At 58.6% G+C, this 12,257-nt stretch overlaps 2 protein-coding genes across 2 annotated transcripts; one reads left to right on the forward strand and one right to left on the reverse strand.

Annotated features, from left to right (window-relative positions):
* Positions 1-160: 160 nt before the first annotated feature.
* BKA78DRAFT_300897 (uncharacterized protein) lies at positions 161-2,689 on the forward strand. Its single transcript, XM_066887315.1, has one exon. The coding sequence runs from the start codon at positions 584-586 to the stop codon at positions 2,219-2,221; it is 1,638 nt and encodes a 545-aa protein (XP_066748660.1). The 5' UTR covers positions 161-583; the 3' UTR covers positions 2,222-2,689.
* Positions 2,690-5,574: 2,885 nt separating this feature from the next.
* On the reverse strand, positions 5,575-11,879 carry BKA78DRAFT_358039 (SNF2 family DNA-dependent ATPase domain-containing protein). Its single transcript, XM_066892340.1, has 4 exons — positions 11,629-11,879; positions 11,520-11,537; positions 6,038-11,467; positions 5,575-5,972 (listed from the first exon to the last, which is right to left on the reverse strand). The coding sequence occupies exons 1-4, from the start codon at positions 11,637-11,639 to the stop codon at positions 5,639-5,641; spliced, it is 5,793 nt and encodes a 1,930-aa protein (XP_066748661.1). The 5' UTR covers positions 11,640-11,879; the 3' UTR covers positions 5,575-5,638.
* Between the last annotated feature and the right edge of the window lie 378 nt (positions 11,880-12,257).

Below are 12,257 nucleotides of genomic sequence, written 5' to 3' on the forward strand. Positions count from 1 at the left end.
AGGGAGGTGGTGTCATGGCCAAGTTCCCCGCATCCAGCCGGAAATGCAGGTCCAACTCCAGGGCGTTGAGCTCCATCCCTGCGCGCTTTCCGCTGCCAACCAAGTCATGGTTTAACTATCTCATGTGGTCTTTGTATCGTGACACGCTCGGGGTTGCTTGTGGCCTGTGGTAATCCTGCCGACGACGAACCCTGGCTCCCGTGCGGGTAGGGCTGTACACGTGACCCGTGGCTTGTTTACTTCTTGCGTCACGGACCCGTCTCGTCCCTCTCCGGCCAACTCCACTCCTCCTCCTTCGCCAACGCCATCCCCGCCCACCGCGCAATCCCATCATCAGCTTCAGCTCCGGCGTCCGGTCTTTTCCCCTTCCTTCACTTCTCTGTATCTGGACTTTCATTGATTGCTTCCCTTTGGCGCCTCTCCACCATGGTTGCGACGCGTCGACAGTCCTCGAGGCTGGCCAACACCCCCCGGGTATGTTTGCAATCGCTGGCGCCACACCCGTCGACTGACGATATTGTAGCGCGGAAAAACCTCCACACCCGCCGACACCGCCTCTCCGGCCCCGGCCACTACTCCCAAGATGCCTGCCCTCGACGAAAGCCCGGATCCAGCGCCCGTCAGGCCCGTTTCTACCCCCAAATCCTCTCATGTCCCTCCCACTGAAGCTCGCACTCCGGCCAACAAGAGCCCCATTGCACCCAGCCGCCACGAGATGCACCCACAATTCCACCACCACACCACGGCCAAGCCATTGGATGAAGCCCGCTGGCTCGGCTTCATGAACATGGGCCCGCAGACGGAGCCGCCGCCAAAGGGACTGAGCAAGATTCCCATCACCCAAGCAACCCCTACCAAGTCCAAGGAACTGGCCAACAGGACCTTTTCACCTCCCGACTTCAAATTCACCTTTCGCCACCAAGAACTCGAGCTCAGCCCGCAGGCCAAGAGGATGATGGAGGAGACTCGAAAGGACGCCGCGAGGATTCGCGCTCAGATGGCGGCCAACCCGGAGCAGTACGGCTTGCAGACCACCGAGGACCTTCAGCGCAAGATTGCCAAGCCCAAGCCCAAGTCCACTCGATTCAGCGAGGCTCACTCCAAGGCCTTTGCAAAGATGGACTCGATTGCGAACCATCCTTCCGCATTCCGCGCTGACCCCAACCGCTTCAAGCCAAACGCTGCGGGCTCGCTGAAGCGCTCTCCGTCCAAGGCTGAGCTTGACAAGGCTGAGAAGGATGCTCCCAAGATGTCGCGCTCGAGGAGCAATGCGTCCCTTCACAATTCGGACGGAAAGGAATCTGCAGGTCCAGCCAAGCGCGTCAAGAGGAGCAAGGATGATGACGCCTCGACCGCTCGACCTGCTTCCAAGGATGGCAGCGAGAGTGCCGTTGCCCCTCGTACTGGCATTCCACGCCTGAACCACCTCTCCACGCCGACCAAGGCCTCTTTGGCTCGCTCCCAGAGCGTCAAGACGCTGAAGACTACCCTCATCCCAGACGTCTCCAAATCCCCATCCGTCCAGCACCCCACGACTCCATCCAAGGCCAAGTCGGCCGTCCTCGAGGGCATCCGCAAGGTCGGTCAGACTGTCTCGCGTCTACCCACCGTCAAGTCGATCCTCCGCACCCCCGCTCGCCAGTATTCGGACGACCCGGCCAAGATTGCTGCAGGCACGCACCGTCCCCAGCCATCTGTCGACAAGAAGCTTCCTGCTGTCCCGGCCACGGAGCCCGTCCAGAAGCGCGTCAACTTTAGCGACAGCACGCTTGCCAGGACCGAGGAGTCCAAGGTAGCTACTCCTACGGCGGTCAACTCGGGCCAAGTCACCTATCCCGACCTCTCTCACACATCGCCTCTCCGCAGGGCCACTGGTGACTTTACCTTTCGCGCCGAAAAGACGCTCAAATTTGGACCGTCGAAGCCCACGATTCGCCACGTACGTCCCAGCGACGCTAGTGCTGCTGCTGCTGGCGACTCGTCCACCACGTCGACCGACGATCAGGCCGCGAAGAAGCGCAAGGTCGTTGGCGCTGGCAAGTTGGCCGAGAGCGACAAGGAGAATGAAGAAGATGAGGCGCGTCCCGCAAAGAGGACCAAGCCAAACACTCCAGCTGCCAAAAGCACAAACAACAAGACCCCCAACCGCAGCAGCATTGCGCGCGCAGGCCTCAGCCGGACCAGGCTCAATCTCCTGGCCACACCCAAGCGCCGTGGTTGAGCGCAGCCGCGGACGGGAGGGCTGCCGAATCAAGTGCAAGCGGTGGCACGCCACAAGCAGGTTTTGGTCGGGCTCGGCTTGGACACCCCGGACGGCGAGCTGACTGACGTTTTGATGTTTGACAGTGCTGACCCTCTGCTGGGCACGGGGCCAGTCGTCATCCATGATTTCTCACGTCGCAACGACGCGAATGACTTTTTTCCTTTTGCATCCTGTGTCATGATTACGGCGTCTGCCTGGTTTCTACACAATGATTGGGGGAGCGGCAATGGTGCATGGCGAATGGGAAGCTACCTAATGGGTTGGATTTCTGGCGGCGGGGCGTTGCTGGCTAGTGGAATGATGATGCCTGATCAGGCTGGGTTGTGTTTTCTTCTGATGCGGCATGGCTGGACAGATTGTGCAAAGGCTCAAGAGGGTAGAAATGAAAAATGCGTATAATGCGAGGAATTTGCGTGCATGTCTGTTGACACTTGACAGTCCCTAGGCGGTGGGCGGGCACGGCCCGAAAAATAATGTAGGTAGGTGGCGTCTCGCCGCCTCGCAGCCTTGCTTGATTCTCACCTTACCACCAACCAACGACGACCCGAAGCCCTACATCGATCCATTCATCCCATCCGCCAGCAGCTTCTTTGTCCCGTCTCTCTCAACCCTCCCTCGACCCATCACACGGCCTCCCGCCCCGCTAGCAACCGTGGCGTCGTCAGTCTTGTCCTTTTTAGCTCACGCTATCAACCCATCGGAGCCGCATCCCGGCCTCGCGACTACCGGTACACCTCTTGAGGGTCGCCCACCGCTTGCGCTGCTGAGGTCCAAGGTCGACGACCTCCTCACGCGCTTCAACATCACCGCTCCACCCCAGCTCTCGTACATACTCCCGCCGACGGGACCGACGGGCTTGCCCACGACGTCGACGCCTCTGGACGAATTCGTCACTGCCGTCGCCGCAAGATATTCGCACGACCCCGCCACTTTTGTGGCCGTCTTCCTCGCCACCCTCTTTGCCGGCGCCCTCATCGGCGCATTCAGCTTCCGCAGAATGTCGTCGTGGAGCAACCGCTTCGGCGCGTGGAGCGGGCGCTTCAGCCCGTTTGGCCGCGGCGACAGCGCCAACAAGGAGGTCTCGGACGCCGACTTTAGCTACATCACCAACGAGGACTTGGTCGCCAGCCAGAAGAACCTGGGCGCGGCGCCCAACAGCAACTCGTCGTCGACCGACGACCTGGAGGGCACTGCAGCAACCCGCACTCGCAGCCGCACAAACAACCATGCACACGCCGGCCCTGCTGGCCGCGACAACGCCAACGGCGACACGGACGTCATTGTCTTCAAGCACAAGCGCGTCAGCTACCCGATCCACTTCCCGCGCGGCGCCATTGACGCCGACTCGCTGAGCATCTTCGGCATGCGCGAGGCGGCGGCGCGCAAGATGAGCATCGACGACGCCCGGCGCATCAAGCTGTTCTACAAGGGCCGCCAGCTCGAGGACGACCGCCCGGCCGCCGCATACGGGCTGCGATCAGACCTGGAGAGCGAAATCATGTGTGTGGTCGGCGAAAAGGCATCGTCGTCTTCTGGCCGCAGGACGGAGAATGCGCGCTCGTCAAACAGCTACAGCGATGATGAGGCCTCGTCGGACGACGAAGACTCGTATCGCTCATCGACGCCCGGCGGCGGCGATGGCGCCGCCCCGTCGAGCAGCAAGAGCAAGAAGAAGCGCAACCGCCGCGGCGGCCGCAAGACTAACAAGCAGGGCGCGCGCGCAACGTCCGACGCGCCTCCCACGTCCGCACCGCAGCAGCCGTCGAGCTACGTGCGCGGCGCCGCCGGCTCAGAGTACCTCGGCGTGCCCCCATCCACCGCGCTCCCCCCACGGCCCACATCCTCGTCCTCCTTGAACCGGCCCTCCGCCTCGCCGCACCGGCCCACCGGAAACACGGCCATGGACAAGCTGGAAACGCTCTCGTCCAAGTACCGCACCGAGCTGGAGCCGCTGTGCAACGCCTTCATCGCCGCGCCGCCGGCCGACCGCGCAAAGCGCGATTTCGAGTACAAGAAGCTCACCGAGACGGTCCTGGCGCAGGTCCTGCTGAAGCTGGATGCGGTGGATACGAGTGGTGATGAGGAGGCGAGGGCGCGCAGGAAGGAGTTGGTGAGGGAGTGTAATGCCATGTTGACGAGGTTGGATGGGGTGGGCAAGGCTTGAGTTGTGAAGTGGAAGGGGAGTGGAGGGGGAGGGGAGTGTTCTTGAGGTTTTGATGTTTGGGGAGGAGAGGAGGGAGCGGCATGATAAGCGATGCGTTATGGCCGGTTACATGGTTGAGTTGAGTCGAGCATGGATGGCATTACAGAGCACGGTGGCAAGGCATGTCTGTAGGAGTAAGTAAGTGAGCGAGTGAGCAAAGGAAAGGCGAATAGGGAAGGAAAAGAAAAGGCAAACAGACAAGGCGAAGGCGAAGGAAAAGAAACTACCTCAATCAAGCCTTTAGAGCTAGCCAGCCAGCAGTCCAGTGCAGTCGAATCAAGTTAAGAAGACGAGTCGAATCAAGTCAAGAAGACGACGAGTTGAGTTGAGTCGAGTCAAGAAGACGAGTTGAGTCGAGGCAGATCAATAGACACGATACCTACCTCTCTACATCCCTACCCACCTATGTATGCATATGCATCCACTCTATTTCATCTTGAGCAACTCAGGTGCTTGCTATGCTTGGTTGCTCACTTACTTCCTCCACTCTTGCATCATCGTCCTCGTCCTCGTCCTAGGCCATGATGGGAGGGAAAGAAGGGGAAGAATGGGGCAAGGTAGGTAGGGGAGGGGTGGGTGGAAGAGGATGTAGGGAGAAGGGTATGTTGAGGTTGAAGGATAGAGGGGGCTAAGGGGACGGGAAAGGGGAAGGGAGATAGATCTGTAGATTGGAATTTAGGAGGGCTTAGCTGTGCCTGACCTTGCCATCTCATCTGATCTATAGCATGGCAGTCACATCTTCACTCAATCACTCATCCCACCCACAGCTAATAACCAAAAGTCTCTGTCCTTCCTTCATGGGTATGTAGGTACTTGATGCTTTTTCTCTCTTTACTTCACTGCTCACTGCTCACCACTCCCTCACTTCCTCCCTAATCATACAGTACAATGCCGTCTCTGTCTTTTAATCTCGTCTCGTCTCTTCTCATCTCTTTGCTCTTACTTGCTTACTTGCTTGCTTGCTACCGGTTCTGCTTCTTCTGCGTCCTTTTGTTCGAGTCTCCCACTCGTCATGGTTGCGGCTGTTGTTCGTCTCAGATGTGAGGCTGACTGATGCCACTGAATCCACTGCACTTTCTGCTCAACCAGGCGCCAACAAGCCAGCCAACGATCAGGACAAATAAGTCTTCATCTCCCCCTTCCATCCCACCTCTCTCTACACTACCCCCACACTACCCCTTCATCGTCGCCAAAAAGCTATCCAAATCAAACTCCTCCTGATACTGGCGCTCATCCCACAGCTCGCCCAGCTCATCCAGGAAGCCCTTCTTGCCCTTCTCGCGCACCTCGCCAGTGGCATCAACCGCATCTTCTTCACTAATGTCATTGCCTGCGGCACCGCCGCCAGTCTTATTAGCGGAGGGCGGCGGGGGCAGCTGCGGGTTGTCGGCGCCGTCGGACGAGAGCGAGAATAGGTCTAGGATTTGGTCGGTTTCCATGGTGCCGAGGCCCGCGTTTTGCTGGTTCACGACCGTGCTGGCCACGTCGATTTTGAAGCGTTGGAGGCTGTGGGGGGTGGAGGGTTAGTTTGGTTGTTGCAAGGAAGGGGGGAGGGGAAAGGGCAAGCTTACTTCAAAATTTTCTCCTCCAGCGTTCCGCGCGTAACGATGCGATAAACATTAACGACCTTCTTCTGGCCAATGCGATGGGCGCGATCCATGGCCTGCATATCCTTCTGGGGGTTCCAGTCGTGCTCGACGAAAATGACCGTGTCGGCGCCCGTCAGATTGAGCCCCAAGCCGCCCACGCTCGTCGTCAGCAGCAGCACGTCGTAGCTGGGGTCGCTGTTGAACTTGTTGACGATTTCCTGCCGCCGGCTGGCCTCGACGCTGCCGTCCAGCCGCATGAATTGGACCGACGGCAGCATCTTGCGCAGCACCGTCTCTTGCACCATGTCGAGCATTTCCTTCATCTGGCAAAAGACGAGGGCGCGGTGCGGGCTGACGGCCTCCGAGGCGGCGGGCACGTCGCCGCCGCCCGCCGCGTCCGACGGCTGCGTGCCGATGCCGCAGTCGAGCAGCAGGTCGCGCAGGGCCGTGAGCTTGGGCGCGTGCGTCGCGTCGCGCAGCGACGAGTTGGTCTTTGCCAGGTGGGCCTGGATGTCGTGATACTGCTTGTGCTCGGGCTTCATGACGAGGGCCGGGCTGTTGCACAGCTTGCGCATGTACTGCAGGGCCTGGAAAATGTGCTGCTTGCTCTCCTTGTCGTCGGCCGACGCCTTTTCGGCCAGCGTCTTGGCCTCCTTGCGCGTAAAGTCGTCAAACAGCTTGCGCTGCAGCTCCGACAGGTCGCAGTAGTAGTTTTGCAGAATCTTGGGCGGCAGGTCGTCGAGCACCTCTTCCTTGAGCCGGCGCAGCAAGAACGGCAGGACTTGCTTGTGCAGCGCTTCAATCGCGAGCGCGCCCGCCTCTTGCTCTTTCGACGACGACTTTGAAAATCGCGACGCTGCAATCGGCTTGGCGAATCGGTCTTGAAACACCTTTTCTGACCCCAGGAAGCCGGGCATGAGAAAGTCAAACAGCGACCACAGCTCCAAGACGTTGTTCTGGATAGGGGTGCCGGTGAGGATGAGGCGGTGGTTGGAGTGAAGACGCTTGACGGCCATTGTTGTCTTGGTCTTGCTGTTCTTGATGAGATGGCCTTCGTCAAGCACGCAATAGTTCCAATTGTAACCGAGCAGGACCTCAATGTCGTTGCGGCAAATGTCGTACGAGGTAATGACCACGTCGGCGGCGGCCAGCTGTCCACGCACGCGCGCACGCTCGGCCGGCGGACCAACATAGGCGATGGGGTTGAGGAAGGGGGCGTAGGAGCGGATTTCTTGCTGCCAGTGGCCAGATAGCGTGGGCGGGCAAACAATGAGAGAAGGAAGGCGGCGCACATCGGGAGAAGCCGTCTTTTCGTATTCTTGGGCGCGGTTGTGGTGATCACTCGCGACGATGCAAATGGTCTGCAGCGTCTTGCCCAGACCCATGTCGTCGCAGAGAATGCCGTGGAGGTGGTAGCGGTTGAGAAAGGCGAGCCAGTTGACACCTTCTTGCTGGTACGAACGAAGCTCGGCCTTGATGGCAACGGGGATTTCAAAAGGCTCGACCTTTTTGGCGTCGAGCATTTGCGCAATGAACTGGCGCTCACGATCTCTGCCGCGGAGAAGCTCTTCCGAGAGGCCAGGTGGATCTGGTATGCCTGCTTCGAGGGGAACCAGCTTGACCAAGGTAGCAAATGTAGTGGTGGCGATGAGACGGACGTCATTATCCGAGTCGCTCATGCGACCCAGGACGGGGACGATGAGGAAGATGACATAGGGTAGAATGCCATCCTCCATGACGTGTATTAGGTGGTAGATGCACTCAATGGCACCTTGGCGGCAGTGAACGTCGACGGGGTTGCTAATGGCCGGCATGACCTTTTCGACCAGCATCGTGATGCCTTGGACCGTCATGACGCTGCAAATGGTGGCAAAACATTTTGCTGCCGCGTAGCGCAGGACGGAAAGTCTTGATGACAATGCTCTGGCAATGCTGGGCAGCAATTGGAGAACAAACGTGTGGAGGCTGGGATGGAATTTCCCTACTAGGGCTCGCAGCGTCGAGAGGCCATCGACGACCTCTTGACCAAACGTGTTGTCTGGGTCCTTGATGCCAGCCGGAAGCTCATCGCCGGCAAAGGCCTGCTGAATCGGCTCCTCGATCAGAGTGCGAAGGATGGGTATCTTTTCAAAGAGCTCGCTGCCAAAGTTGAGCACCATTTGCTCCAGCGCCTCTTTTGCGCCACGCCTAGTGATGCGCGCAGCCTTGGCTTCTCTCTCAAACTTTGCGACGTCGGGGTGGTCCCGAACATCCTCCTCCTTCTTGAGCGACAGAATGCCGACCTCGACATTGGCGTTGGGGTGGAACTCTGGCGTTTCCGCAGTCTCCATGCAGCAAAACTTGACCAAGTTGCCGACGACCTTTTCGACAACCACACGCTTGCCTTGGGTCGCAACGTGCTCGACTAGAATTGCAACAGCGGCCGCAGAACGTCGTTGGAGATCCAAATTCTCCTCGTTCTTGACCGAGTCCATGAGCCCCTTGATGGTCAACGCCGGTTTCTTGGGGATTTCGCGGAACGCGACGACCGCCCCTGCAGCGGCCGCCTTGATGCGAACGTCCCTCTCTTGCTTGACAGTCTTTGCTTCGTCAATGGCGGCTTGCACGTCCGTTTGCGCGGCAAGAAGTGGTTGGAGCGCTGCGACACGGCTGGCCGGAGTGAGTGCCTTTCTAAGCTTCTCAAACTCGGGACCGACAATCTTTTCGCCATCCGCAATGCCAAAAGCAAATTGGCTTGCATCCGGCTCGCCTTGAACGACCACGGCCAGGTTTGGCAGTTTTGATGGAGAAATGTGACCCAAGTCGCGGAACGAGTTGAGCATGGACTGGCATTGAGCGCGCACAATTGTCAGATAGCTGGTCAGATCGCCATAGCAGGTGGGCCTGTCGTCTTCGACCATGGTGCGCAAGACCTTGACAAAGTCCTTGGCCAAGTCGTCGCGTTCGCCCTTGGAGGCTCTGGCAAACTCTTCCGCAATCATGCACGTCGTGAGCTGCGTGGAAGAGTAAGGAGACTGTAATTGGGGCATCAGGCGGGGCGCAAACACGCCTTGACGAGAGTCTTTTGGCCATGATGCCATGGCTCTGCCCAGGGCCTGGGCGGCGAGAATCTTGGAGCGGATGATGGTCTCGACCCCAACAAGGTCGACATCGCCCTCCATCATGGGAGCGTCAATATTATGGGTCGAGGGGGGTGGGGGCTCCTTTTCTTTTTGCTTTTCCACCTTTCGGCGCTTCTTGGTCGCTGGCTCGGCGGGTGCAGCCGCTGGAGACACTCGCTTCGTGGCGTGTGCCGTCGGCGCATACGACTGTCCCGAAGGCCTGATGAAAAGAGTAGTATCCATGGGAATGGGGTGGCGAGAAACACCGACAGGATGCACAGTCAGTGCGACGAGCGGGTCCATGTGTGGCTGGAACTCGGCGGCAAAGACTTCGGGACCTTGAGCGCAGAGAGCCTCCAACAAACGATCCCAAACCTGCAAAGACAGCTTCAAAACTCCCTCGTTGCGTTCTACGAGTAGATTTTGATAGACCAGTCGGAGAGCCTTGCCATTGACCCATCCCTTGGTGCCATCGCCCTCGATGTCGAGAAAAGTGAGCAGCGCGCGGAGAACTGCGGACCGCACACTGGTAATGGTGTGGCGGAGAAAGGGAAAGAGGCGAGGGACGAGCTGCGTAAACGACTGCTCCGGGTCTTTGGCAGCATTCAGCTTCATGGCGTCCAGGACTTCGTTGAAGCTGCATAGCTTGGCCAGCAGATCCATTACTGAACCGGTACTTGCGCTGAGGTCGTCGCTGAGGTTAGACAGGCAATCCCACACGATTCCAATGAGGTTGTTCAAGGCGGCGGGTCTGAGGTTTACAAACTCCTTTGCCACGGGGATCAAGGTGGCGGCGCTGACTGCGCGCACGTCGTCGTCAAAGTCGCCGAGGCCACGCATGACGGCATTGAGGACTCCGTCCATCAGGGAAGAGTCTTTGAGCAGCAGGTCGTTCCGCACGGCGACGAGATACCTCATTCCAATCATGCCGCCGTGGCATGCCTGCCAGACGCGCTTCTCGTTGAACTCATCTTGCATCACCAAGCGGTAGAGCACCGTGTAGACGGCCCGAACAAGTTCTGGTGAAAGGAATTGTAGTACTGCACCGAGGGTCTGACCAGCAGTCTCTCGGATGGGTGCAACGACATTATCTGATATGTAGTCGCCGAACCGGTCTAGCATAAAGACGCAGCATATGCGACATGACATGTCATTCAGCCACCTTTGATTCTGCAGGTCGTTGAGCGCTCTGCTCTTGCCGCGTCGACGGCCAGCACCCGCACCGTGCACGCGGACGACTTCTCGCAGCCCCATGGCAGCGCCGTGCCTGATTTCCCAGTTGGGATCGAAGAGATCCACAGTCAGGATTTCGCATAGCCGTTCATACGGCCATTCTACCCCCTCCTCTTCGGTCTCGGACTGGATGACGGGCTTGTCGGGCATGTTCGATCCCTTAAACTCGGACACGACCTTGCTGTCGTCATCGCCGCCTTGACGCTCCAACGAAAAGTAGTCGGGCACGTTGCTGTCGCCATCCTCGCTCTTAACTTCGGTTTTGACAGCAACCGGTTCGGCCGGCGTCTCGTTGTGGTCGTGGCTGGGCCTGCGATTGGCAATGTCAATAATGCGGACCTTGCTGGCCTGTCCCTTGAGATGCTGCTTGTTTTTGCGCTTCAGGGCATTGAGCTGGCGTTTGCTGAGAGTCTGGCCGTTTTCGTCCACGGGGGTTTGGGGAACGTGCTCATTGGGAGACGTCGCCGACTGCGGGGGAGACGACACGCTGTTGTTGCGCGGAACCTTGGTGTCGAGTTTCTGCGCGCCTGGCGTCGGCGGGGGCATACTTGCTCTGGAGGCAGCGGGTGCAATGTCTTCGTGGGTAACCAGGTCCTCTTCGAAATAGTCGCCTCCAATTCCCAGACGCGCCTTGAGACTCCTCTTTTGGTAAGCCAGACGTTCGGCGGGGTCCATGGCGGCGAGCTTGAAATCGTACTCCTTGCCGGCACTACCCAGCAGGTGCTTGCCATTTTTCAGAATCATGGCAATGTCGAGCGTGTCGAGGCAAAGCTGGTCCTCGGACAGGGGAGGCAAGTCGATGGGTTCCTCTTTTTTGACTGCGCCATTTGAATGGCCGTTGGATTCCGACTTAATGAGCTGCTCCTCTTCTTCGTTTGGGTCAAATTTGGGAGCATTTTCGACGATGCCGCCAATGGCCTTGGCAGCGGCGGTTCGCGTGTCCCATGACTTGGAGCGCAGGTAGGGGATGACGCGGGTGAGAAGGTTGAAGAGTTCTTCGGGGTGGGATTTTTGAATGTCTGCAAGTTGCTGGGCAGCGGTGTTGCGGATGAGCTGGGTGCTCCCGGTCTCGAGGAGACTGAAGAATTAATTGGTGTTGTGGTGTGGTGTTGAGGGAGTGAAAGACTTACGTGACTAAGCGGTCCAAGCTGGAAAAATACAAGAGTCAGCTTTGCGATCGACGGATGGGGGCCCTGCCAGCGATCAAGGGGCGGGTGTGATTGGCTGGCAGCAACTTACCGCGACGCCATGTCAAAAAAAAGTCGTGACCACGGCGATCAATTTCAGGATGCGACGAGCGGACGCGTAGGGTTGGCAGCGGGGGTTGCTATCATCACAGGCGCATGCTCACAACAGTCGCAGTCGCAGTCGCAGTCGCGCATCAATCAGGTCGAGGCCGGGCGCAGGCGTGTCGGGGCGGGTTGTTGACTTTTTTGATGTCGTTAGGTTGGCGGGCAAACGGACGGGGGCGGCGGATTGGTGATGGGGGCGTTGGTCACATTGGCGCTTGACGTGCGCGCGGTGCAGTCTTATACGTCTCGATTCACGCCCGCAGGTGGCAGCCGTTCCGGGCGGAGGCTAGCCACACCGCCTGCCTCAACAGGACTAGCCGCCGCGCAAAACATGACGGGGCCTTTTTGCCCTGAACTTGAAGTCTTCAATCATCTCTACAGCCTCACCTTCTCTGCCTCGACAGTCGTCCTCCTTTTGTTCTCTCCTCTGTTCAACCAATTATCCAAAATCCTTTGCGCTCCCTCTCTACGCTACCAACTACCTACTCCGACCGTAACCATACCTAACCTACCCCCGACCACATATCCTTCCTGCGCACCGCGTCGCGTCTCAGATGGCCGTACTCGAGTTCCAAA

This window comes from Phyllosticta capitalensis (genome assembly GCF_038381095.1).
Source record: "Phyllosticta capitalensis strain CBS 128856 chromosome Unknown BKA78scaffold_1, whole genome shotgun sequence".
NCBI classification, from domain to species: Eukaryota; Fungi; Ascomycota; class Dothideomycetes; order Botryosphaeriales; family Phyllostictaceae; genus Phyllosticta; species Phyllosticta capitalensis.

Bases quoted from the DNA above. Each gene is read 5' to 3' on its own strand.
- BKA78DRAFT_300897 (XM_066887315.1), top strand. From the start codon at position 584: ATGCCTGCCCTCGACGAAAGCCCGGATCCAGCGCCCGTCAGGCCCGTT.
- BKA78DRAFT_358039 (XM_066892340.1), bottom strand. The intron at 5,973-6,037 runs GTAAGCTTGCCC...CACCCCCCACAG, and splicing joins CTGGAGGAGAAAATTTTGAA to CCTCCAACGCTTCAAAATCG.